The sequence below is a fragment of the Patagioenas fasciata genome, chromosome 7 (genome assembly GCF_037038585.1).
Source record: "Patagioenas fasciata isolate bPatFas1 chromosome 7, bPatFas1.hap1, whole genome shotgun sequence".
In the NCBI taxonomy this organism is placed as follows: Eukaryota; Metazoa; Chordata; class Aves; order Columbiformes; family Columbidae; genus Patagioenas; species Patagioenas fasciata.
In genome coordinates, this window is record NC_092526.1 from 7,794,459 (window position 1) to 7,821,412 (window position 26,954).

Consider the following 26,954-nt stretch of genomic DNA (forward strand, 5'->3'; position numbering starts at 1 on the left):
TCGGGCATTTACATGCAATGCCTGTGATGCCAATTGTACAGTCCAAAAAAAACCGAACCCCCTTTTCTTTGCAGAGCTGTGTGCCCCGTTCTGCCTCAGACTTGCTGAGTGATAAGTGCTGTTCTTTGGCTGGGTTTCCTTTGCATTTCAGCACCTCCTGCCAGGGATCTGGTGAATCTTAATCACAGTATTGATAGCTTATACAGGTATTTCAGCTGTATGGATACATAGGAAAAGTCAATTTTTAGCTACGTTTTTCAGAAGGACAACGTGATTTAGGTGAGGACTGGCTGTAAGAGGTTTGGACGAGACATTCAGGCATAAGTGTCACGTACGTGGTTGTTGGCAGTCGTGGGGAACTGGAAATCAACTGGGTACGTACTGTAAGCAGCAGCTCACAACAGTGACTCACCAAGCAATATAGAATATTCCATATTCGATTTTTCAGTTTTTAACTAGGTTAAATATTATATGTCTCTACCAAAGGTTTTTAAAAAGAAAGAGGTATAAAAAAAGATGTTCATAAAAATTGTGAATAATAAATATGAAACTCCTGTGATCTGTCTGAGGCATAAATGGAAAATATTTTGAAGGTTATACTGTATGTCTTCCCTAATGCATTCAGCAGTGTATGCAGCTCTAAGGTGTAGTGCCAAATACATGTAAATAACTATATGGAATGGGGTAAAAAGCTTGAAGAGAAGGTCTTTGAAACATTACTGTGCAAAACTCAAAAATGTTTCATTCCTGACAATGAGCTGTATGAGAGATAAGTGCCTGACTGTCAGAGCCAAGGCGCAGCAGGCCCAGCATTTTGAAGGAATATTGCTGTTTGGACAATGAGCATCGAGAGGCAAAAGCTAGAATTGCAATTTGGGACTAAACAGAGAATGAAAATGTCAGGGCTGACCCAATCAAGACACATAGTGCAGCAAAATCGCTGTAAGGTTATTTCTATCAGACGTGACAACTGACAGAGGTCTCACGATGTACTGCCAGACACCAGACGTTCTGTGTGTGATTTGTTGGAAGGACATGTGGCACCGACCCCTGGCTAACGATGTGTGAAGGAGTCGCACTGTGTCCTTAGTGCGCTGCCGAGATGCTCCCGCAGGTCTGTCCCTCTCTGATGACACTGGAATAACAATTCCTTGTCTCCCTGCAGGTCACCTCTTCTTAGGAGAGATGCTTAAAGCAAATTCCTTGAGATTTTGTTCTTACTTTCATTTTTTTTTTTTTCCCTTCTAGGTTTCAACTCTCTTGTAGGTGGAATAATGGGATTTTCCATCCTTCTCAGCGCAGAAGTTTTTAAACACAATTCTTCTGTCTGGTTTCTGGATGGCAGTATAGGAGTTTTAATTGGACTCACAATATTTGCCTATGGAATCAAGTGAGTATCTCCTGCTAGCAGGTATTTTGGTATGTCCAGCAGATGGGCTGTCTGGTTAATGTAATAAGCCGTAGCTCTTAAAGGCTTATGTACCTCCAGCCGAATCAGTCACTGGAATTTATGATGGCAGCTGCCAATACTGAGGCAGAGTGTATGGAAAGGGATAAAAGATTCTGTGTCACACATCGCTTGGAAAGAAGCCAGGGCTTAAAAAAGAACTTGGAATAACTTTTAGAATACTTTTGTATACCTGAATTTGGAAATACAGGCTTTGAGATATTTTAAAAAATAACCAAAAATCCTGGATGAGAATCCCTCCATGCTGCCTTGGTGGCACATTTCTAAGCACTGGTTTTTTTCTGAAGGAAGTGTAGGTTAAAGGTGAGGTCCCCAAGTTTACAGAATGACCTTGCTGGTGATTTCCATCCTACCCTGTCACAACTTCTGAACTGAAGGTTAGCCAGTCGTGTTTCAAATGTTGTTTCTGTTGAATTTTAAGATGGTTTCTTGAGTCAGGACACCAGAAATAGAACAAAATCAAGTGAAGCTCTGCCATGTGCTTCATTGCTGCCACGATTTCTCTCGACCGCATGGACTCTGGGATTTTTGCATTTTATTCTGCTTTCTACCATAAGAGAAAGGGGGACATGTAGTATCTTAGTTAACTGGAATGGTGCCTGTTGAGAAGCAGACCTTGGCCAGGCTACAGTAGCCGTCATCTGGAAGCTGTGCGGTTATTTTTTTTAACTTGGAAAATTAAATTAACTTGTTAATGGGAAATACCATTCTTGGAAAAATCACTATAATCACTACTTCCATTGTAAAACTAGTTGTTCTGGAAAACCGTGGAGTAAATCCATACGAAATGATTTATTTAAACATACCAAACAGCATCCGAAGTGTTTTATGCAGCCACTATAACTCAGGCTGCGCACACACCATCGGTCTGCTCTGCTCAGCTGCTGCGTCACCAAGACACAGCGAAGACTCATGAAGGGTAAAACTAAATTCTCTTTTGGCAACTACCCGATTTGACAGTTTGTAAAAGTGCCGCAATTCTCTCCCGCCCGCAGCAGCCTGGCGTGAACGCGGCTGTGCCCAGAGTCCCTGTCCCCTGTCCCTCGGTGGCTGCAGTGCAGTGCAGTTTCTCTCCACGCAGTTTGTTTTACGCTCCCTTTTGGGCTGAATTGATTGTGGCACAGAATTTATTCTGATCAGGAGGAAGCAAGATAAGGCTGTTACTGCACATGAGTTCTTTATTTGTAAAATAGATCAATATTTATAAGTAAATAGAACAGCCCAGCTCCAGGGCTCTCCTGTGCCTCTGCTTCAACACTCCTGTGCTTTCCTCTGCAGGTTGCTTATCGATATGATACCCCGCGTAAGGCAGACGCGCCATTACGAGATGTTTGAGTGAAGATCACACCCTCTTCTTTGTCAGGACTGTAAAACTACAGCATCGTACATTTTGGCAAGTGGTGCCAATGGTATTTTACTAAATATGCAGTTTGTTTCCCGTGGTCTGTTTTTGTTGAAGTTTGTTTTAATGGGAAATCTCTCTGTAAAACTGGCAAATGTGCACACTGCTTGCAATTCAGCGAAACAGCGGCATTTTTTTCCATGTATGCTATTGATTCCTGTGACAATAGAAAACATGCAGTTTGCAGTTTTAAAGTTTTAACCCAGCTGCCATGTTGTATATTCCAGAGTGAAAGTAAGTGTTCTTAATGATGTGATGAGCTTGTGGGTAAAGAAGTGCCAGTTTCAGATTATTATTTTTTTTAATTATGTTTTTTATTCCTGGCCTGTATTTTCCCCAACACATTCTGTGACAGAAGTGCAATCCTCGCTAACCTCTTCAGCCAACAGAGTATCCTACGTAGAGTCTGGACACCAAGAGCTGTGTTGCTGAAAACACTTAAGAAGCTATTTCCGCCCCCCCCCCCCCCCCCCCATTCAAAGAGACACAGAGCAGGTACAAACCTTTCTGTGACCAGAGATACTTCATTTTAATCCTAAATTAACTGAAACGATACCTCTTAAATTTAAATTGTATTTTTTTCTTAACGAGACACTGTTGATAGCTTTGCATGGACCAAACAAGCACCACCCACGGTATTACTGTGCAGACTAAAGCCAAAAAGTTGTGCAAGGAAGAGGAGCTGCTCGAGGAATGGAGTTCTCAGTTTCTGTTATACTTTATGCAGATGTGTGTGACTTTGTGGTTGCTCTGTAGTCTGATGAGGGCACAGCAATGGCTCAATCTGGTGGTGAGATACAGATCTATTTGTTAGATTTAGATTGTCCTGTAAAGTGTTGCTCACCTTCCATCACACATCTTATATATTACTTAATAGCAGGTTAAATGAGCAAAGAATCGTGATGTATAATCAATAAAACTGGTATCTATTTTATACAGTATCTGTAAGTAACATTTGAAAACTATTTCCAGAATGTATCATAGAACAAAGTCTTCCTGTATAGCAGCCTATTAAACTGGATTCTCTGGCTACATCCATTTTCTCTTTATTTTATATGTTCCAGGTTGGTTTTCACAACACAGAACCAGTATTGTTGCTTCTGTTTGTCACAGGTGGATAAAATATAGAGAGTCCACGGTACTGTTTAAAATAGGACCATGGTGAGTAGTGAAGTAGCCAGACATGCCCATTTCTGGCTACATGGCAGCAGATGACAAGCTGGAAGAGATATATGAGACTGTTCAGTGACTGAGGTACAATGGGGACACTGGGTTTTGTTTTTTACTGGTGCCTTGTGATGCTAGAACTGTATTTCTCATCACTTAGCAAGTTCTCAGCCAGAGCCTTAAGGCTCTTTAGTACAAACCATCGCTCAATGATCTGTGTAGGAAGAGACCGCCCAGGGGTGTCACTGACCTGACTGTGCCCATGGCAGGTGCACAGTGTTGGAAACATGACACTTGGTTCTGCTTGAAACAGAAAATGCTTTACAGCAAAATGTATTTCGTTCTGCTGCTAGAGTTTGTCTGCACAGAGTTTGGATCAATTAAGTTTAGATAAATATTTACACGCAAACTTTAAAATATTGTTGCTATCAGTGCTGATGCTGCTTGTGCTTTGCTGTCACAGGATGGTGTTAGAGATCGTATGTCACTCAGCAATAAGATGAAAGTAAGTACAATACTTCCTAAATGAATTCAGCAAGCACTCCTGAAAGACGGTAAAGTATAGGAGTCATTGCTGTACTCATCACAGGTGCATTTTTAAATATCAGATACCCTCCCATGACTTCTTAGACAAGTTCCTAATTTGTTTTGCTTAGTTCTGGTATTTTCCCATTATGCTGCTTCTCTAACTCACAGCTCCATGAAATGAGCTGTGGAACAGATTAACGATTAATGAGCTTTTGTCAAGTATCTTCAGCCTCAGCATCACAGAACCAGAGCCTGACCAGAGCTATATTAGACATTTCATGGTTTTGTTAGTTCTGTTAGTGCTGTTTACCCTCTTCTGCCTCTCCAGGGGCTTTACGATGTCTCCAGTCCCATCACTGAGCATTAGAATGGCGCTTGGGAACTACCGAAAGAGCTGTTCTGCAGGGCCGTGTCCTCCAGCAGCCTGTATGTAGCAGAGGCCAGTGCCAAGTGCTTCTGAAGGGACGTGAGGACCTGTAATTCGCTGTGGCAAGATACTTACTACAAGTCCTAGATCACTGAAAGTATGTAGGACATTCAAACCAACACCCAGCTCGAACAGTAAATAATTCTGTTAAAACACTGAGTGTAAATAGGAGTGCAGGATTGCGCAGATGTCTTCATGCATGAAGCAAAGCTGAACGCTTAAATGAGGTGTCACAGTGTTTTCTGGAACTCCGGAATGCTCTCTTAGGGGTGTCTGTGAGTGTGGACTCCAGCTGCGTAGCCTTTGGAAAGCAGATGTGGTTAAACAAGTTAATATATTTTTTTCTTATCAGATTAATTTAAACCAACTGCAGAAACTTTTCAGTTACCACAGACGCTTCAAAGCATTTCTGGTATTAGCAGGTAAATACTAGAAAATAACTGAAATACTTGTGATAGTTGAAAGGAAAAAGACCAGGAAATAATGATAACCAGAAAAGAAAGCAAATACCTGCTGATAAAGCCAGCGAACATCAGGGAGACTTTGTGTGGTGAGAAAATAACTGCTCATCCAATTTACTGAGACACCCTGCACTTGCCAGCCCCCCTCAAAGGTAACAAACAGCCGCTATATTAGTTTTCTTTTTTAAGCGTCTGTGCCAGTTTATTTTTCTAAGTATGGGATAACAAGTGTACTTCCAGCTAAGCCAAGTGAGGGTGGACTTTTCCAAAGCTGAAATAGCTCAAAAACACTCAGCCTAATCACCTGAATCTTGGCTCTGGCCAGCGTTGTCCTTTGCTTGGTGATCACAGGCCCCAGCAGCTGGTCGGCCCCTCCAAATCCTCCTTGTGCACAGGACACAAGGAAGGGGCTTTGTTGTTCATGGAAGGAACAGCACTGGCCAGGGCAGAGACTGCAAACTGACACATTAAAGTCTGGCCAAACTCTGAATTGCAAATTAACCCCCGAAAGTGACTACAAATCTGGGCAGGTGCTCTGAATTTGGCCATAGTGTTTGGCAGAGAAGCAGCTATCAAAACCTCTCACAGTAAGGACTACAGCAGCTGCAGTCTGGAATCCCAAGCCATGCCCTGCATGTACCAAGTAGGCATGAGGTATATTTTAATAATGGAACATGATAATGTTTCATTTTGGGCTAAAAGCCAGATTTTTTTTGAACCCGCACTCATTAAGAAATGACCAGCCATCCCTTGCTGATTTAGCCCCATTTCACTTCTAGCTGTAGTAGGTGAGCCATAAATCTGTATCACCCAACCAGGCTGGAAAAACTGAGGCTTGAAAGAAGCTCCTTGCTAAAAGTGATGTTCCGGAAATGGACCTGAAGCAAAGATCCCAGACAAGAAGCTTCTCAGATGAGGTCAAACTCATCTCCAGGTAGACCTGCACCTGGGAAGGTACCACCGAGTTCCTCACTGCTATCAGTACCAGTTGCATTGCTGCAATCCCAGCTGCCTGGCAAAAAAAAGTGCAGGCATTTCTGGCATCCTTTTTGTGGGCCAGCTCGTGGAGATGCTAGGTCACTAGGAGAAAACTTTAAACCTTAATAACACACAAAGCAGGAATATTTGTTCCCAACCTGGCAATACATCTTTTTCCCAGACAAATTTCTACTCAAGAAATGTCTTCACTGCCCATTTTGTTTTGAAGTCTCTGAGGCCCACGATAGCAGCAAGCTGCCTCTGCAGCAGCACAGAGAAGAAACGCTGGAGCTGCATGACCAGAGGTTTTCCCGGACGCACGGACCTGTGTAGATGCCCCAGCCAGAGCTTGCAGGTAGCAAAGCGTTTTGCTGCGCTGGCAGCACCTGTCATTTCTTACCTCTGCTGCTGAAGTCTGTGCTGGGTGCAGTGCCACCAAGTGGTGCTGTGACAAGGACATCCCAAGCTGTGTTTACCCAGCACCAGTAACCAGGCAGGAGTAGCACAAAAACACATTCCTGCGGCCTGGCATGCGGGGCCAGGTTACGCAAGTGAGAGCATAATTAGGAGCAGACAACCCAGGGATATTTCCCTCTCCTGTTCCTCCCGCGCTGGGGAGTTGATGTTTGCCTTTCAGCCACAAGGTCGGTATTTGAGGCAGCACTGAACGGCTCTTGAGTTTTTCCCTGTTTAGTGGGACCAGGTTGCCAGGGTGCCCAGCACGGCTGGTCCCAGCAGCCTCCAGCCCCCTCACAGGAGAGTGCAAGAGCAGGTGGTCAGAACCTGTGCGCACGTCCAGCAGGGACTGACACCGGCTCCAACAAGAACTCTCAAATGCAGGAAGGCTGAAGTTTTTATCCACAGCCTGCACAGAAGGGAGTTTTCCTTCTTAGTTTGGCAAGTAACTAGGAAACAGCCATTTTATCAGCTCTGGCCACCAACCTTGCTGTCCTTCTGAACTCTTCTCTGACTGACCGCGGCCTCCGAGGATTGTCACCTTCACCACAGGGCAAGGAGTGAGGGCACCACCTATTCCAAAACGGCCAAGTGACAAGACATACCAACCTCCTTTTACTGGTGCTGACCCCCTGGACAGAATCCAAGCCCATGGCATGGCCTTGGGTCAATCGTGTTGATTCCTCCTGCCTGCAGAGGCAAGGAGGAAATAAAAGCTACGTGAGGTCTCTAGAGATTCAGCAGCTTTTACTTCAAAGATCCACTTACCTCACAAGCACCAATTGTTACCTGCTGAAACACCAGAGGCTCATACCTCAGTACACTTGCTCTAGAGGTGGTGTTACCTTTAAAGTAGCTTTTGTCCAGCACTTTCTGCTCTGAAGTTCCCTCCACACAGATGTTTGGGAGGCCTATGAGCCAAGGGTCCGCAAGGCAAAGCAGGACATACAGTGGGACTCAACAGCTGGAGCCTGTTTGCTGCAAACAATATTCTGGTTTTGGCACCAAAAATTTACTACCAGGATTTTAGTTAAATACAATCTCCATAATCAGTAAAACAATGTGCAAGTCCCAACAAGCATAACCATAAATAAGGGGCACTGTAAGACAGCAAACTGGGATGCTCCGTCTCTCACATGATGAAGCTTTTGAGAGCCGCACAAAGTCTCAACAAAACGTTTCCATCTGTAGCCTCTCTACCAGATGGAGTTTGACTAAACCGTCTAAGTGTGTGAGAGTTTAAGTATTTAAGCTTCCCAATGATCTTCCTGAAACAGCTGCATGGCGTGTGTATTTTTTAGTCCAAGTTCCAAGTTTCATACATTTTTTTTCCATTATGTGACTGCAACACAGCCCACATCTGACTCTAGCTGCTCACCATTTTACAGATGTCCCCTTATAAAGTCAAAGCTGAACAGCAATTAGGGGAATGAAACAGGAAGGAAAATGTTTCCAAAAATAACCAGAGCATGGGACTGAATGAGCAGCCTCCTTCACTAATTCATTTTGATGTTTGGAAACATTGGGGAATTGCAGCACGTTGAATAGCAACATAGAACCAACAAACCTTTCACCCATTTTAGTCCGAGGTGAAGTAAATAAGAAGAAAAAGAAATACCTATAAAAAGAGGCAACTGGTGAAGGATATTCACATCCCTCACCTCACTGGAACAGTAAGAAAAGGCTCTTGAAGACTCACCGCAAGAAACGTGCAGCAGAAAACCATCAGATGTAACCACGATGCCCTAAATTTCCGAATTCTGGCAGTGAAGAGATTGTGCGACTGGATTGCCAACCCCAGGTCACAACCCTATCCCAGCCCGCAGCCATTCTGCCTTCCCACTTCAGTTTGAAATTACTTATGCTATTGTTAATCAGCAATAATTGGGACGGGAAAAAAAGGATCCCAAGCTGGCAGCTACTGACTGCTGTACTATTCTCACTTTACATGTTCAAAAGAAAAAGACATAGGAAAAACATGGAAAAAGGTTTTGCTGTAAGAACGGAAGCAGTTGCTTTTCTCCGGTGTAGTTTTACAAAGTACAGAGCAGCTGTATTACAAATGGATGTTTTTAGAATAGATAAAAAAGCTCTGGCCTGCATTTGGAATTCTTAACTACTGCCGTGGCAAAGCTGCCCTCCTAAAATAGACCTTGACTTCATCCATTATCCAATTTGGATTTAAACCAAACCAAACCAAAGCAAAGAGAGAATTACTTGCCTGTTGTTCATATGACCGAGATGTGAGTGAATGGGACTCTTCATGCTCACCTGCCCAGCTGCAAAACTGCGAGGATAAGCCACCCAAACACCATTTAGGCACAAAGCAATCATAAATCCAAATCACACAAGAAAAAGGTTTATTGAAAAATAAAGTTCTCCCTAGTCTTTTTCTACAACAGTGAAAACAAAGCATTTTTCTATGCCATTAAAGTACAGACATTGACTGTTCTAAAATAAAAAAATAAAATCAAATAAAAAAACCATCCTGTTGAATCCCAGTAACTCAACCATATCTGAACCACTGTGCTCTGTTCTTTCTGAATCAAACTGCTTGAACGTAATATAGTGGAACACAACAATTTAAAGAAGACAAAGGAACAACCTTTTAGGAGAGAATTCAAACCAAATGCATACAGTACCAGTCTGACCCTGAAGTTCTCATGTACATAGAAAAACTGTCACTGACTCCAAATTATTATTATTTTTTGAGATTTCGGTAGGTTTGCCTTTTTTTTTTTCCAATTTACAGTGCTACCTGGTTTATTCAGAGTTTGACCCCCTTCGCCCATGGACAGACCCCCCAGGGAATGAGTCAGACCAGAAACCAAAGAGCTGCCCCGGTTGCCCTTGGACTCCGCACAGCCGCCAGCCCAGCGAGCTCAGGGATCAGCTTCTCCAAGCTCAAATTAGCTTTGTTAATATTCCCTTCAACCATTCTTTTAGCTCTCTCAGAATCTTCAGGGTAACTATTCTCACAATATTTAGTATTTTTTTCCTTTGGTAAAAAGTGCCATTTCCTCCTCCCCTGCCGTACTCCTTTGTGAAAACGACACAACCCCATGATTTCTTAAAAATGGTTTTCACTGTCACTGTGCTGCAACAGACCTGGTAATGAATGTAACAAATCAGTTCTGGCTATAACCCTGTTAACTGCCTTCAGACAGCAATTTAACTTGACTTATCGTATTACCTATTTGATACTTCAAACTACTTTGCAGCGGCTGGAGTCCCAGGCAGGACGTGTTGCCAGCGCTTTGCCAAGTGCCTGATGGCTCCAGGAAATGCCGCAGCGTTATTTCCGTGCTCTCCCCAAAGCCAAGGGCTGGTTGGGGCCGGGATGCGCAGGTAAGGCGGGGCAGCGCAATGCAGATTTTCCTGTGCGGAGAAGCTGCCGCGTGTTCTCATTGCTGTGAGGTGTGAAGACAGCAGGGTCCTCAGGGCCTCAGCTCTGCCAGCCCCTAAAGGTGACAAAAGCTGTTCCTACCCTCGTTAAATGGGCAGGGAGAGGCGGCGCAAGGCCCCTCTGTCCTGCAGGGAGAAGGGGATTAGTCACTATTAGTCATCAGAACTTTGAGGACCTGATTTTATTTGCCCCTTTAATAAACAGGTGGCTTAGTGCTGCCGGGAGAGGTCTGCTGTATCAAAACATACTATTGTATGTTCCTAGCTATATGGATCTGTAAAGGATTACACCTATTAAAGCAAGACGCTTTGGCAATGGTTGCACTTTGTTATTTTTCCCTGGAAGAAAGAACATGAACGATGCCTCACATCTGAGGCATTCTGGGGTTCAGCCTCCGGTATTTTCAACACTTTCCTACAGTAAACATCTCACACTTGAGACACGGAGTTTGCTGTTTACACAGTGCATTTAAATATAATATTCAGAAATTATAAACTAATTAAAAAAAACCCTATAGAGCTGCTTAAAAATATGAAGACGAGATTTAAGTCACTGCCCATAAAACAATATGTTTTGATGTTACATTTACAGCAATATTATTAAAGCATATCTCAATGAAACCATTTCTGTTGCTGAATGAAAGCGTACATCTGTCAGTGCACTGTTCACCTTACAGCGGCCCCCTGAGCGGTGGGGCCAAAGGAGAACTACAAACGGAAAGAGATCGCGCGTTAAAAGTTGAAGGCATAGCAGCTGTAGGCAAATACCACAAAGAAACAGCCATGCCAAAATGGTAGCACCCCTGGAATAAAGACTGAAATGGGGAACTGATAACTAACGGTCTCTTTAAAAATAGAAGCAAACAGAACAACAAAACCAACAAAACAACACCCAGCCCTCCAACTCCAAACTAGAGACTGAACAGCTATTTAAGTAAGTTTTCAACGGATACTTTAATAAGTACAGCTTAGTCAGAGATGATATATGCTGTGACAGCAAGCTAAACCGTCACTGATATGTGTACAACACAACCTGCAAGTGTTTGGTCTTTATCTTGTAAGATACAGTGCTTTCTATGTAACAACAAGGGGGAGCTGCTTTTTTAATTTGAAGAAAAATGAACGGAGGAGTTCTGCTATCACTGAAGCCAGTGGGAGTCAGGAAGTTAATTAGACTTGGATGAGATTGTATCCAGCCTCATTCATCCCCTTTAATTTATTTCACTAGCAAAACCTGGTCCTGAAATGCCCTATGAGCAAAACACATACCTGAGAAATCTGTTTGGGTTTTGTTTATGTGAAAAGTGCAGCAAGCTCATAAATCATTATTGTAATTTAGACAGGCCACTTATTTTTGAGAGGGGAGGGCATGTCTTCCTTATCAAGGATAAAGCAAGGACATTGACTAGGATTTAAAGGACAGCAGTACAACATGAGAAGTGAGAAGACACCAGCTCACAACCTGCTTTTTGGCTGCTCTCACCAGAAATCTGTCAGTAAGCAAGCTGCAGAAGCGGTAGGAGCAGGCGGGAGTGGAGCCGAGTGGGGCCGCCGCACAGTCCAAGCTCTGTGCAACCCCGCTCTGCCAGCGCCACCTCAAACCTCATCGGCAGCTATTGCGCAAAACGCTCTTCTTGCAGAAAATTAGTCGCAGTAAAAAGAAAAACACCTGCAATAAGCTGACTATCCAGAGGTCCCTTCCCCGCCGAGAGTCGCAAATTCAGGTGTTGTGATAGGGCCGCACCACAAACACCCTGTGCGATTCCACGTGCAGACGCCATTATCTGAAAACCCAACACCTCACAAACTTTGATGTGGATCTTCAGTTTTCCTGCTGATCAAACCAGGGGTGGCTGGTTTAGAGGTTTTCAGTTAGGTTGGAGTTGGCGCTCTGGTCACTAAACAGACACCCCAGCAGGAGCTCTCACATCAGATTACTGATATTCAGTCAAGGGTACTTTGCTTGCAGAAGCCATGTTTTGCAAGAATAATCAAAGTTATAGTTTCATCTTATTAACCCTCACCTTATAATTTTAGAACAGATTTCTCCACTACTTAAAAGCAGTCAAAATTCATACCGTTATGCTGTATGCTCATCAAGCACTATTTTTACCTGTAATTAGTGTTCCATTATACTTGTTCAGACAGTGTCCATATTCCAAACACTCATCCAAACCCCAAAGAAAGTAAAAGGCACATAAACATTAAATACTTCTGAAAGAAACATAATCTGATATAAAGCAGCAAACACACAGCTGCAACTATAAATTACAAAAAGAAACACAGAAGCTAAGCACAAAATGCAAAAAGCAACTCTGTTTATACATGTGCAAATCAACTTGCATATATGAAATAAATGAGGTTTTTATTGGCATTTTTAAACAGTGTGTATTTACCAACTTTACCTTTCAAAGGCAAGCCTTTTATGTTAATTTTAATAAATATGTAAATGCTTCTCTCAAGTTTTCTAATCTCTTAGGAACAAGATTTTTGAAAAAAACTAGGTCACATACAAAAATACAAAGTTTTAAAACAAAGAATGTCTTGATATGAGAGATATGTTTAAAAGCTTGTGAAGTGTTTTTATATTCAACTTTTGACATTTTTCCTCATCAATCACTGATCAATATATTCAAATGCAAATAATGCAAAAACCTGATTTCCGAGTACAGGAAGCTGCAACCGTTACTGCCAGACTGAGAAACAGCAGCACAGCCCATCTCTAATATCCTTAGTTAAGTGCAATAATTGGACTACACCCTCATTCTTTAATTAGGAAGGAATATAGTTATGGAACTTGGACAGAAGGCTGCGCTCTGTCCTGAAATGTGGATATATATATTACATGGTTTAGTAAATCATTCAAACTTCAATAGCCCCACGTGGATTTGCCTGAGTGCTTATCTGTGGAAAGCTTCGCTGCTTTAGTGACGCGTGAACAACCACCGCTGTCTGACGGGGGATCCTAAATCGGGTTTAGTGAGTACGTTGGCAGAGTTTATGCACTTTCAGTTGTCATGCGATGGCCTCCTTTTACAGAAATTTAGACTGAAGTCATATTTCATAAAAGTAATGTGTCTTCTGAAAAGAGAATTTAGAATTCATAGAGGCCTATCAAATTATAGGTCTTGATTCTTTTCTCTTTAAGACTAATGAGTCTTCTCTATAGATTTCAGTGGAAACAGGATCAGATCCAACAGATTCTGAAGCCAATTTGGATGTTCTATCCCTGGCTGCAATGCAAGCGGCATCGGTGCTGGCTGTTTCATTTTTGCCAGTATGCGGTAATTCAGTTCAGTAGACCAGAAAGAAACAGTGCTACAGCACGAAAAAACAGAGCTTAGAATAGACTCCGCCTGCTGTGGTAAAGGCAAACTTAGCACTGAGCAAAGCACTAGACCAGAAAATCTTATAATGACAAATACCAACCCCTCCCATCTTTAAAGGTTTAGAGGCAAAATAAAATGCAGTATGGCGAGTGGACCATACAGTGGGAGAGAAACAAGCAAATATGTATTTACAGCAAAGAATGACACTACAGCAAAAATGACGTGTTTTGCATTCTTTAAATGCACACGTACAAATCTTTGTTTCCCATGTAATTCTGTGATATCTCCTTGCAAACTAAATTCCTGCCTGAAGAACCTCAGGCTCAACTGGTAAAGGCAAGTTCTGCTGCCACCTTTACTTTCAGCACCAGGTAGAAGTAAATATACTGTGATGCGCAGGACTTGCCAGTTTCACAAATACGCACGCGTACGCAGCGGATATTTCATATAAATACAAAATTGTCGTGCCTGCTCGGACCCATTTCCAATCCTCCTCCCCCAGCTTCTCCAGGGTATTACAACTACTGCAAACTACATTTGTGCTGACTGGAGCAAATGCTGAGCTATGGTAACCGTATTTTCATACTAGTTTGTGTTTGTTTCCTTTTCATACAAAATCTTCGCCTCCCATTAGAGAACCCAGCTGTTCTGTTTCTGGAAAATTACTCTAAAATACAGCAGATTTTATCAGCATCACAACCCGGTTCCTGGTGACCCTGTGGTTCAAGAGGTCCCACGTATCCTTTTTGGATACTCCACAATGAGGATGAAGTTCCTGTGTAGTCCAGGGCAGTGTTGGGGTGTTAGAGGATAACACCCTCAGGAGTGCTGAGGCAGGAAACAAAAAAGCCCAAAAAAGCTATTTCATTGCTTTAAATTGAAACTTTCAATGTATACTGTTCTGAGAATGTATCCAAGATTAAACAGCATTTCCCTTGCTTGGTCTTTGGTAGGTCAAGAGATATATTGATATCCACACACAGCTAATGAATGCCGGTGACAAGGAATATCTGAACCAACCAGATATATCCAAGAAAGGAAAACTGAAAATACCTTTCGCTGTTACTTGATAATGTTTGTTACCAATCTTGATGAAAAAAACCTTTTTCGGGTTGATTTGGGTTTTTTTCGGTATGATCAGAGCATGTCCGAATTGCAGGCCTGCAGACTGTGACTGCTTTCAAAATATTCTGCACATTTGTTTCTCACTAATCTTAGCGCATTTCCCGACTACAAATGGTGCTGTCAAGCATGTCACCTTCTGCTGAAAGTAACAAAATATATCTCTATAAAAAGAAGGCGGTTTAGAAGATTCAATTTGCTGCGCTAAAACGATGAAGTTCAATTTGAATTCCAAACTCTTGTATTGTTCTTTATCTAAATTTGTAACTGGTGTGCCTGCTAAAAAAAAAACAAAACCAAAAACAAAACAACACAAAAACCCAACATAAAAATCAAAACAAACCCCAAAACCAACAACAAACCCCCACAAATAACCCCTCCCAAACCAGAAAAACCATCAAAGACCCAACAAGGTTGATCAACGCTTTTCCTACCAGTTGTCTCCTCTTACTTGTTTTTCAGAAAAAATTCTCTTTAAAAACCTAGCTAGTTATGAAAACATTTTACATTTCTACCATACAATAATTATAGTTAGCTTAGTTTAACCTTTCTATGTCATTCAGCAACACTTTAACTACTGGAAGCCGTAGCAAACTGAGGCTCTAACGATAATATTGCTCCGATGATGCTGAATACTTTTTGCTTCACACAGTATTTCTAGTAGACAGACTACAACAGAAGCATGGGCAAATTCCAAGGATTACTCTCTACATGGGACCAGTAAACCGTGACAAGTCCGTTCCGAAAACGGCAGTATGTTTTTGTAGCTTTTCCACACCGAAGAACGGCACAACCCGAGGCAGTTGTCGAGTCCCTAAGATGATGTGTCACACGCTGGCAACTGCCTTTTTGCTCATTCATGATACTGTTTGGACTGCTCGGAGGCAGCAGCTGGGATGCAAACAATACCGTGTTGTATACAAAGATTGAAAAAAAAAGAAGAAAAAAATGAAAGAATGGGCCCAGATAACCCAACAGCAGGGTACAGAGCTAGCTTGTGATTCTGAGTTCTTGTGAAATAAACCACTTTATAGCCATTCAGTACCCAAAACAGTGCACCTAGAATCAACGTTAGTCCTCCCTCCCCTGCGCTCACTTGTGTCGTTTTTCTACTGGAATGAAGTTGAGATCCTTTAGCTAACCATGGGGGATGTCCTAACTCATTAAAAAATAGAAAACACTTCACCCAAACAACAACAAAAAGATGTTTGATGGGTCTGAGAATTTTCTACAAACTATTCTGTGCAGTCATCTTCAAATCGCTGTAGAACATGAATCTCATTTCTCTTCGCAAACAGATGAAGGAATCTGAAGAGTTACGCTGCGAATGTTCTTCTAGGGAAAAAGATCAGTTAGCTGTTTGTTATGAATCCCTTCTCTCTTCGGAGATTCTGCCCAGCAAGGATAGCTCTGCCTGCAGTGAAAAACCTGGACAAAAGTGCAGGAAGTAATAAGTAGCTCCTCTCAAAACTACTTACAGTTTGTCCTCAATTCCCCAGCAGCTCTGCCGCTGCTATAGGCAGTCTTTACAAAGCGCAACCTGCCCCTTAATATAGTCTCTGCAGGGGCAGATTCTTCTGTGGGTCGGGTGGGATCCGGCACAGCTGAACAACAGGAGGTCACCTTGGAAAACACAGTGTTTCCTTCTTCCATCAAAAGAGGGGACCAGGATATCATTTGCAGACTCCATGGTGAGACATTCGATATTATGCCTAAAAAACAAAGCACATGATCTAAGTCCCAGTGGAGCTCACAGGAGTTTGGTACAGTTTTCATGCTTCCTCATGAAAAATGAAATAGAATGCTATATTGCACCCTAAATCAAGTACATGTAGAATTGCAGATTTCGAGACCATGACTCTCATTTCTTTCTGCCTGTGCAGATTCTCTCTGCAGAGGGCAGCACAGTCCTTCCAGCTTTGCTCTATTTCCTAAAGATTAATGAAAGAAGTTAAAAAGGAAAAAAATGCTTTTGACTGTTGCCCAGTGCATGATAGTGAAATACACCATGGATTTCTAGCAAGACAAGAGCAAAGAATGTGAAATCAGGAGATATTCGCACTGATGTCAGCAGGGATCTGTCTCCCCCCAGTAAGTCACGGGGTGCCGGGCAGCCCTGGGTCACCCGAGGCGCAGTCACGGCCAACCAGGGAGGACAAGGTGACGCTGCGGGGTGTGTGGCAGCCAAAGCCACTCGGAGCAGGACACACCGCTCCAGGAACCGAAAAAATCAACAATTGGAGTTGCCATTTTCTGACCACAAAGCTTAAGCACAAGGGCAGTAATTCCAGCAGAGGCTTGTTTTTCACTTATTCTGGAAACATTGGTAGCTTTCAACATTGAACAGAGGTTTGGTTTTTTTGGTTGTTTGGTTGTTTTCCCTCCCAGAATTATAATTCTGCCTAGGCAGCTAGAAAAGAAGCCTGACAAAGTTTTTACATGGGCTGCTTCTGAACTCCACTGGAAATTACAGCTTTTCAAACAAAATACAAATATAAAAACTTTCTACAATTTGATGTAGCGAAAAGTGGAGATAGAAAACCTAGAAAGCAGATTCCCTAGCACCCATTTGTGGGAGCCCAGCTTCATTTTCATTCTGAAAGGAACACAGACATACTCCCAAAGAGACGGCACCTGAAAGCAACATTAATTTCCTTAATGCATAGCTGGTAAGCTTTATAAATTGGTACTAATACCTCTAATGTACAAGGGTCTGCTATCTTTACCTAAGACAACACCAACAAAAGGTTTGCAGAACCAGTAATTGCTGATTGCCAACGAAAACAGATGTTTCAATATGGATGTTAATCGTGAACTTAATAAACAAAAGCAACACTTTAAAAGTGCTATATTTAAAAATGTGTGAATAACCGATAGAAATCACACAATGTGTACAGAGTTCTATTTACTGCAACAAAATGCCTTTTGTTTCATTTCTTAGCATTCGGAGTCATGCAAAAGTTGCCTAACGCTCAGAAGATACGGCAAAAGCCACGGAGAAGTGCACCTGCCCAGCCAGGGCTGCCAAGGCTCCCTCCAAACACAGCTCCAGCCCTGGCACCCACCATCCCTGCAGCACAAGCACCTTTGCTCAGTGCAAGCAACCCAGCATCCATGGACACTGCAGGGATGCATGCAATGCAGGAGACGGACGAGCGAAGGAAGAGATGGAAATCTTCGGCCTGGGTGCTGTACTCCTCACTGCAAAAACATGTGCTATGTGGAACAGTGCTCTCAGTGCAGCGATAGCTTCTCCCAGCTGCTGCCAGAAGGACTGACAGCTAGCCTCACAGCTCGCTGCAGACAGACAGACAGAACTCCCTCCCTTCCCTTCTCACGGAGTTCATTCACTAAACTTCATGTGTGGCAATAAAGAGACCAAATAATATGTTTGTGCTTTTAAGTACTTACTTAAGCAGAGCTTTGTCCTTGTTAAGATGCTGGAAGAAGGAAGGCTCACAGATGAGCTGGCTTTCCTGACAAACTTGTTTACAGGATTTTCCAGGTTCAGCCATTTTTACTTGAAGGGCACTTAATGGAGGCCACATCACCTGCCCGTGACAGAAATCCTGCAGTGACAGATCATATTTTATTGTGATGCATCCAGTCCCCTGACAGCAATTTTCTCCATTAGTAAAATAAGTGGTTATTATCACCCAGCCATTTTGCAGATCATTTCAGTTGTGTTTACATTTAAAAAGAATTATTTTCTTTTCTTTTTAGCATGAGAGAATTATCACCTTTGATTGCTATGTGAAATGTGATAGCATAATTTTTCTTCTTCCCTACCCTTCCCTTTTTTAATTATCACAAGCAACTCCAGATACTCTCTTCTACATTTCCAACCCCTTTTGGGCTTTCTCAGTGATCCCTGTTTCACTAACTCAGTGCTAGCAGAACTATTTTTGTAACAGCACAAATACCAGAAGGAAGTTCTGGTAGGAGAATTCCAGAGGCCAGTTACCCTGCAGGCGAGAAATGTCTCCTGTGGCCCATGTGGGAAACCATCTGGAAAGGATCAGGGGACTCGCAGTGCTATGGAGTGAATTGAGCTCATAAAAGTCTGAAGTTTTCTATAAAGCAACCAGGATTCAAAGAGTTTGTTTGCTCTTCTTGGTTGAACTGCTAGTAAAAGTGCTCTCCCAACACTGTAAAACTTGGTTATAAATAATGCATGCAGTCAAGTGTCACCACAGTGGAAAGGTGGAAGGAAGAAACGCTATCTAAACACACCTGAGCAAAAACTACTTCAAGACAAGTTCTTACAATCTTGATGTTTTAAGAGTGAAAAAGCAAAGAAAAAATTTTAGCCACTGGTTTTATATAAAATTCCATTATATTCAGCCATTATTTTAACATTTGGGCAACTGCCATCAAAAGGTGATCAAAAAATGTGTGGCCCAGCCCATCATGGTTTGCTTTCGCCTGACAAAACTAACACTTGTATTACAACAGGTCCCACACTGTGATCCAAAGCTTAGAAAGACTGAACTACGTGAAATTTCAAAGAAGCTAAGACTCCAAATCATTTACCAGTTCTCAATATCAGTTTGATTTTTTTTCTTCTCTGGTTAGAGTTCCTTTGCTGGAGGAGGAAGTTTTCATACTCCCAGGTCTAATCACAGATTTAATATTATATGATCATGAATCATACAATATCTTGAGTTGGAAGGGGCCCACAAAGATCATAGAGTCCAACAGGGCAACCTAAAAGCTACACCATCTATCTAAGAGCATTGTCCAAACACTTCTTGAGCATTGACAGGTCTGGGGCCATGGTCACTTCCCTGGGGAGCCTGTTCCAGTGCCTGGTCACCCTCTCAGTGACAAACTTTTTCCCAACACCTATCCTGAACTTCTCCTGATGCAGCTCTAAGCCGTTGCCTCATGCCATATTAAAAAAAAAAAGTCATTTTACAGCATATTCATGGCAGAATAATTTTAACAGCATCTAAATAAGTAGGTTAACAACAGATGGTTGGAGGTATTTTTTAATGAGGTTATATCAAAAAGGACATTTTGCTATTTGGACATAAGTGCCATGCTTATTGTGTCCTTTTATAAATCAATATTTAATATACTACATGCAGGAGGAAATCTATACAGGTTCAAAATCCAGTTCAATATATACTATATAATACTGCAATAAATACTAATGTAATATATGCAATACTGTAATATCGGATTGGATTCACAGCTAGTGCAGGTGGAAGACAACATTTTTAAAGACAGTGAATGACTTGGTGAGGCTTTACCATTTGCTGGGGGCTTCAGCTTTTAACATGTCTTAGCTGAAAATTCTTCCCCAAAACTGGGCACAGCCTCCCATTTCCAGTCCAGAGCTTGGTGGGAAGGCTTCCTCAGCTCATGCCACCTTGAAACACGTCTCAGAGCACCTCACCTTCACAGGCACCAGCACACGGGCCTGTGTTTCAGTTTGCTGTCTCTGGTTAGTCTTCCTACCAACCATCAAAAGCAATCTAAATTTGGTATCCTCACCCCAGTCTGCCTTGCCCCACAACCCTACATGCATTAGGGTAAAATAAAGATGTTATGTGAAACAGAAGGTTAAGTTTCACCAGAGACTGTGTTTATGTTTACCTATAGCCACAATTTCAAGGTGAAATAGGCCCAGTGCTGCCATCAAAGGAGGTGTCCTGTTCTCTCTGGCTTTTCCTGCCCTTGGAGGAACATTCTCACTCCACTCCCTTCGCCAAGCTCTGGTGCTCAGCTCACCCTCTTGAGCCAAGTCAGTTTGCCAACCTGGCAGATCCCTGCCAAAACCATTTTCTGCCGGGTTACCAAGCACTCTGCTTGACCACATCTTTCAAAGGCAGCATGTCTGGTCCATCAGCCCAGCCTGTCTCCTCCAACAACTCCCAAGTCTGCAACAGGGAATCCCGCAGCTGCTTCGGCTGCAGCTGCCTGGCTGCCCCTTTGATGGCAATGCCAACTCAAGCGGTCCCACCCTTTGGCTCCCACCCCACACTGCCACCTTGCAGAGCTGACACAACCGTTTGTAGAACCACAGAGCAGCCAGGATCAAGGGATGGATTCAGCAGATGGCACAGACGCTCTGAGCAGCCACGCCGGGCGGCTGGCAAGGCACTGGCAGGAAGGCACAGCCTGAAGTGCAAACTGTTCTAATCCAGCTGAAGGTGGCACTGCTAAACGTGAGACCACAGCACACAGCAGTTCTCTTGCTTCAGACCCTGAAGACCTCCAGCCCAGCTGTTGGATCTGAAGACTTGATGGATTCACTAAACCTTTCTTGTGAATCATCCTCCATCCTGATCTTGAGCCAAGGCACCACAAGGGGAGCTCCAACAACTCCTTTAAATCCTAGAGCTTCAGAGTCCCATACGGTGACTTGTGCATGGGTGTGCCTGGCCTCATCCTCCTCACATTCAAACACCCCCTGAAGACCATGCTCTCATGGTTAAAGCACCCCACAACCTCTCAGTCAGATCAACTCCATGTGTCTTTGTTTCTGTTGCAAGATTGTGCTGCTTTCTCTGTTCTGCCTACTTCCCACCACTAACTCTGCAAAAGAAGGTCTCAACCTTTATTTTCGCTACATCTGACATGTTAATTGGGCACAGTGCTAAGCACATGCAGCTGATAAAGATGCTTGAGCATCCTGGGGGCTGTGAAACAATAATGGCTTTTGACAATTAGCCAAAGCAACAAACCAAATGACAATACTGCATTTATTTCTGAGAAGCAGGCAGCAGAGGCCAGGGCTCAGCCCTGGCAGGAGGTCCCAGAGGGGAGAGTTTTGCCCCACAGATGCTATCTCTAGATTGTCTCTTTTTCTCCCTTACACTGAGCTCCATTCCTTCCTGTATTGACAAAACCTCTCAATTATAGCTAACTCAGAAGAATCAAAAGAATCAGAGATACTTTTACAGGTTATGTGATCAATACAGCAGCAAAAAGCATGAAGTGTTTATTGGCAGGAAACTGGAAATAGCTATGTACTTAACTACACTTCTCATCTGAAGCTGTGTTATTCTTTATTACTGCCTGTAATACTGTCTTCTTTCAGAAATACAGGAGCATGTGCGGTGCTTTTGAAAGAAATCCTGGAAGTTCATTGGCATAACAGAGATATCAGTTATTCTTATCTCTCTCCTGCAGCAGCCAGAACAGAAGGCAGAGCTGGCCACTGCACCAGATCTGCCCTGGGCAGAAGCCCAAGCAAACATACAGTTTCTAGAAATCAAGATCCCGTGTAAATCTCTGCAGCTTATTACTCCAACTCAATATCTTCTGCTGCTCTCAGCTGGCAATAATGCATGGGGACCAAACGTCTTTTAAGTAACTGGTTTCCAAACCATTTAAAGCTTTATTGATTGAAACTAAATACTAGGAAAATCCTCTCAGAGGCTCTAGCCTAAGTGCAATTCTTCCACAGAGCTATCTGTATATTTAAGTGATACTTCGTGACCCAAATATTTTTTTGTGTGCACACAGTTAAAGGAGTCACACATACACTGGAAAATTACTTTGCCTTTCTGCTTTGGTATAACATCAGAAGAAGGAAGGTTCTTTGTAAATCAATCAATCAATCAATCAAATAATCAAGCAACAGATAAAAAAAAAATAAATTAAAGGCTCCTGTAGTTCCTGAAATTCAGATAAAGTATATCCATCTTTACATATGGTAAATCAGACACTCACAGATGAATCAGAACCTAAAGGCAAACTGAGAAGCAGAACAAATATTCTGGTAGCCAGCACTTTGTCTTAATTTTTAGTCAGTCTCTTTACACATGAAAAATCCCACTGGTGCTGTATCTGGAAGGAGCCTCCCAAGTCCATAGAAGTGAATGTCTGAGTCCCTGTGGACCTCCCAAGGGAACTTCTGAGCAAACAACTGCCCAGACAAGGACTGCACAGCTACTGCTTATACTTGAACAGCAACAACACTGAGAAGCTTTAAAATGGAGAGAGTCCTCCCTTTCCAACATCAATAAAAGATTCATCCACAGCAAATGTTCGTACCTGTTTTTCAATAAATGCATTCATCCTCTGAAGCATTCCCTCACATGTGAATTCATAGGGCAAATAAGGGTCAATCTGTGGAAACATAGTGTGTTAAGGTTAGAGGGGTTTTTGTTTAAATTAACTTTGTGGTGCACTGAGTGGTAGCAGCTTGCATTCCAAATACTACATTACAGCTTAAGTAGCAATAGTAAATGCAAATAAACTCATTAACAAACCAGTTTCACAAAACCATCAGCAATTTAAGCTGATTTTTGCTCCTTTGTGAAGGCAATAAAAGTTGCTCAGTGATTATCTTTACGGAAACTCAGGGTATACTGCAAAGTAATAGATAAAAAGCAAGCCTGAGACCCTAGGGGATTGCAGAGCTCCTGTTTTAACTAAGTTTCAGTTCTGGAGTTGAAGTGAAAAAGAAACATTATGACCAAAAAGAATGTGAAATCTTTGAAAATTACTCCGGGGTTTTGTTTTTCCCATTGAAGTGTCCTCATTACAATTCCTCACTGTGAGTGCACAGTAGTGGTTATTTCAAGGCTACAAAATCAGTCAAAAGAACTGAGCATGTATTTGGGCAGCCCGCTATGCTCTAAGAATCAACAAGGAAACTTCCTCACTGAATGCCCAGAAAATACAGATTGCTGTATAATTTAAATATGAAATTCACATTTCTATACAAATTCACTCATTTATTTCAGGTAAAACCTGACATACCCAGTACTAAAACAAGATACTCAGATACTACAGAGACTTAATAACATTTTGTTGTCCCAATATCCTACCAAAGGGCAGCACTCTGCTTTAATTAAACTAACATTAGGAAGCACTCTACATGCAGTACACAACACACCCTCAAGTGTTGATGATAAATCAAGAATACATTTCTCACCTTTTGATTCAAAATTGATTTCACAGCGTTCTCAACTTCAGAAAGATCATTGATATCTACAGTCCAGACATGGGGCTTCCCAATGTAAACTTCAGCATAGGGATGCTGAGATGTCAACTGAAAGGACGAAATTATATTAGTAAAAATTAATGTGTCAAGATCTTCCCTCTTACTTTCTTCATCAGACATTTTGGACAAAATGCACTAGGATAGCACAAGAATTCAGCTAGAACCTAACAGTGAGCATCATTCCTTTGGAGTTATCTTTCACATTTTCTGTGTTCAAGTTTAGAAAGTAAATTTAGTCGGACAAAAATCAGACAATAGTGCAGATCACAGTAACATTTGTGCATGTCTGGTTTGTGGCTTTGGTCCTCATAATGACCCACATCACAGAAGATTTGGTGCTTACTGAAATCACTCTCACGACGTGACCCTGCTTCCCCACAGCTCATTCTCAGAGCAGCACTCCTGTTTTCACAGCCCGTAATTGCTACCAGTCCTGGTCAGACCTGCGGTGCTGGCCTCCAGAGATGGCATTCTCACCTTCGGACAACATCCTCAGCCTGTCTCTCCTTCAAATTTCAAACATTTCCAAGCTTCTCGTAGTAGTGAACAGAGCAGTAGTGAATAAAGAATCATTTCTATCGCTCAGGATGAATTCTGACTCTTGCTGCTGACAGTATAATAATCTCAGGAAGAGTGTCAATTGGTATTTTGCTCACCACTTTGTCAGAAAACAAATTCAATAAATACCCAAGTAGATAACAAAGAAAAGTTATATCAGAGACTGCTTTTTGAACTAGCAGGATGGCATTAAATGTAATTTCTGTAACAGGTTGCAGAGGAATGAGAGGAACATGTATATGAACACACTGAGAGGAAGCAAAAGCTGCAGGAGAGAGGGGAGTGTTTCACGCTGGCCTAAGAAGACAACTGCTTTTAAAATAAATACAAATCCCCCCTACAGGACAGATTATTCATAGACAATTTTTATACAGCTGCCTCTTTATGCATGATAACAAAAATAAAATATAGTCAGTGCAAAATATCTGAAGTAGGAAACAGTATCTGCTGTAAAGAACCTTCCCCTGCACTGGGCATGTCCCACACTTGCTCTCTTCCTCAACTGAATGCAAGAAATTACTTAAAAAAATGTTTACCTATCGCATTTTTCTAGTGGACAAAAGCAGCCAGTCTTAGAGCTGCCAATGGGAACACAGAGAGCTGCCCCGGCTGCCCATGTTCACTGTGCTCTGCTCCCTTCGGTGTGTTCTAAACTCCTCCTGAAAGTCCAGTGCTACTCGAGGACTGACATATCCTAACCTTTTTACAATAGTATTTCTATTGCTGTTAAAACTGTGTGTACTGAAAAATTTGGTTAGCGAGACTGAGTTCCCAGGGCACTTGTGTCTGGACTTCAGATGGCAGAAGCCACATTCCTATTGCTTTCAGTAACAACAAAAAACCTATCGCACCTTTAAGAATATGAACATAAACCAGAGCTTTAAATTCCACAGAGCTTTAAGAATTATGCCTTAGACCAGCCTTTCTCCACCATCTCAGACAGCAACACTAAAGCCAGATCTGATCTGGAAGACCAACATTGAACTTCTCAACCTAGTAGCTGGTTTAAGTATTAAGAGTAACTAGCAACATATTTTTATTGCACCAGTTATTCTACATCTATACTCTCAAAAAATATTAAGACTATTTACTAATACTGAAATGCTTTAATTAGCTGAGGATTAATGTTTTAGATATTCAGGAGATACTCCGTCTATAATGAAAATCTGGAGGAGTTCTTATAAATAGATTTTGGAATTAATTAATGCATTTCTAATGTAACATATTCTTTTCCCCCTCCTAAAAGCAGAAAATGAAAGAAACCACACCTACCAAGTACACATTTCAACTAAATTTAGCAGACAATGTTTTTCTTGGTGAGTAGGGGGAAGAATTCAGAAGAGATATTGTTACAAATACTGGTACAAAACAAGCTGCTTGAAGGCGATTTGTTTTTCTTTTTCTTCTGTCTGTTTTACCCAGCAAAATCATGTCCCAAGACAAAACATCTGCTGATCTAAAATGAAAATTATCATTTCCAGTTTTTGCACAGTCTTCACTACAGGACCCCATATTGGGGGTAGCAGGGTAACAGTTAATTCCACATGACCCCCATAAATTCTACATAGAACAAGAGAGAAAGTGTGACTTGCAATGTTTACAAAAGTACTAAACACAGACTTTATCTTCAATTTGGTCTATGGATAATTAACTCACAGAACTACGCAAGCTTTTTTTGTCCTCCTTTAACATTTGAAAAAACTGAGAGAAGGATTTAAAGACTTTCTTAATCCCAAAGAACCAGCACATGGATTACTGGCAATCAGATCTAAAAGCAGCTGTGAACACCAGCTAGAGAAGAGGTTACTCTTAGGATAGGTCAGCAGAGCGTGTGAACGCAGCAATATTTGTGATGAATGTTCATGATATCATTTTGTACCAAAGCAGTCAACAGGGATTATTTTTCTGTGCAAGTCAGGTGCACAGCATTTCTGTCAGCGCTGACACGTGCCAGCGGGGTTTAGCATTCCAAGCACTAAAATTCCTACTGAAGACTTAACTGTGTCCAGGTTCTTTACTGAGCCTGACCAGTTATAGTGTTTGGGCACAGAACAACTGAAAACAAGACAAACGGTTGAGTCACCCACAGAAGAAAAGCTTTGAAAGGTGCCAAGCCAAGGAGGAAGTTTAAACAGACTTTCTTCCTCTTGTCCCTGTCTCCTTTGTTAGCAACACAAGGTGTAAGAAAGGGCAAGTTTAAACTTAGGTCCTGTATGAGTTGAATGTATAACAAGCTGAAAGGCAACTCCAGTCCTGAATCATAAAATCACAAAGAATTTAGGTTCCTGGTTTAAAATAGGAAACTATCTTTTGCTTCTTAACTAGCTGGCACCGTTCAGTACACAACTCCAATAGCCCAAGTATAACTTGAATTCAGAAAAATAGCTGTGCAAAGATCTCATCATCTAAGTGTTACCAGAGTCTCCCCTTCAGATAAGTATGTAAAGAAAATACATATATACACCTATGAACATGTCATGGTCACAGGCAAAACTGCTAATGTCAGAAATAGCTAAAAGACTGTTGAATGCTTGCAAGTGGCATAGGCTGAATTTTACCTACACTGAAGAAAGATATTCCAAAGCCAGTGCCAGGATGAGGTACTAGTTTACTTAGCCTCACTTTTCTCTTCCTAGAATCTAAACTTGAGAATCTAAGCTTGAGGCTTGGTTTTCCTGTTCTCTTAAAGAG

General features: G+C 42.0%; 2 protein-coding genes across 11 annotated transcripts in view; one reads left to right on the forward strand and one right to left on the reverse strand.

The window, feature by feature from the left end:
* Nucleotides 1–3,904, forward strand: part of TMEM163 (transmembrane protein 163) — a 91,954-nt gene extending 88,050 nt beyond the window's left edge. For all 7 annotated transcript variants that reach the window (XM_071810781.1, XM_071810782.1, XM_065841427.2 and 4 more), the window contains 2 exons: nt 1,249–1,390; nt 2,747–3,904. In XM_071810781.1, the coding sequence (XP_071666882.1) occupies nt 1,249–1,390; nt 2,747–2,807 (203 nt within the window). In that variant the 3' untranslated portion in view covers nt 2,808–3,904. The remainder of the gene's footprint in view (nt 1–1,248; nt 1,391–2,746) is intronic.
* A 5,320-nt stretch (nt 3,905–9,224) lies between these two features.
* MGAT5 (alpha-1,6-mannosylglycoprotein 6-beta-N-acetylglucosaminyltransferase) overlaps nt 9,225–26,954 on the reverse strand; it is a 122,596-nt gene continuing 104,866 nt past the window's right edge. For all 4 annotated transcript variants that reach the window (XM_065840549.2, XM_065840551.2, XM_071810780.1 and 1 more), the window contains 4 exons: nt 23,637–23,753; nt 22,751–22,825; nt 18,155–18,312; nt 9,225–16,455 (listed from right to left, as the gene is read on the reverse strand). In XM_065840549.2, coding sequence (XP_065696621.1) covers nt 16,257–16,455; nt 18,155–18,312; nt 22,751–22,825; nt 23,637–23,753 — 549 coding nt within the window. In that variant the 3' untranslated portion in view covers nt 9,225–16,256. The remainder of the gene's footprint in view (nt 16,456–18,154; nt 18,313–22,750; nt 22,826–23,636; nt 23,754–26,954) is intronic.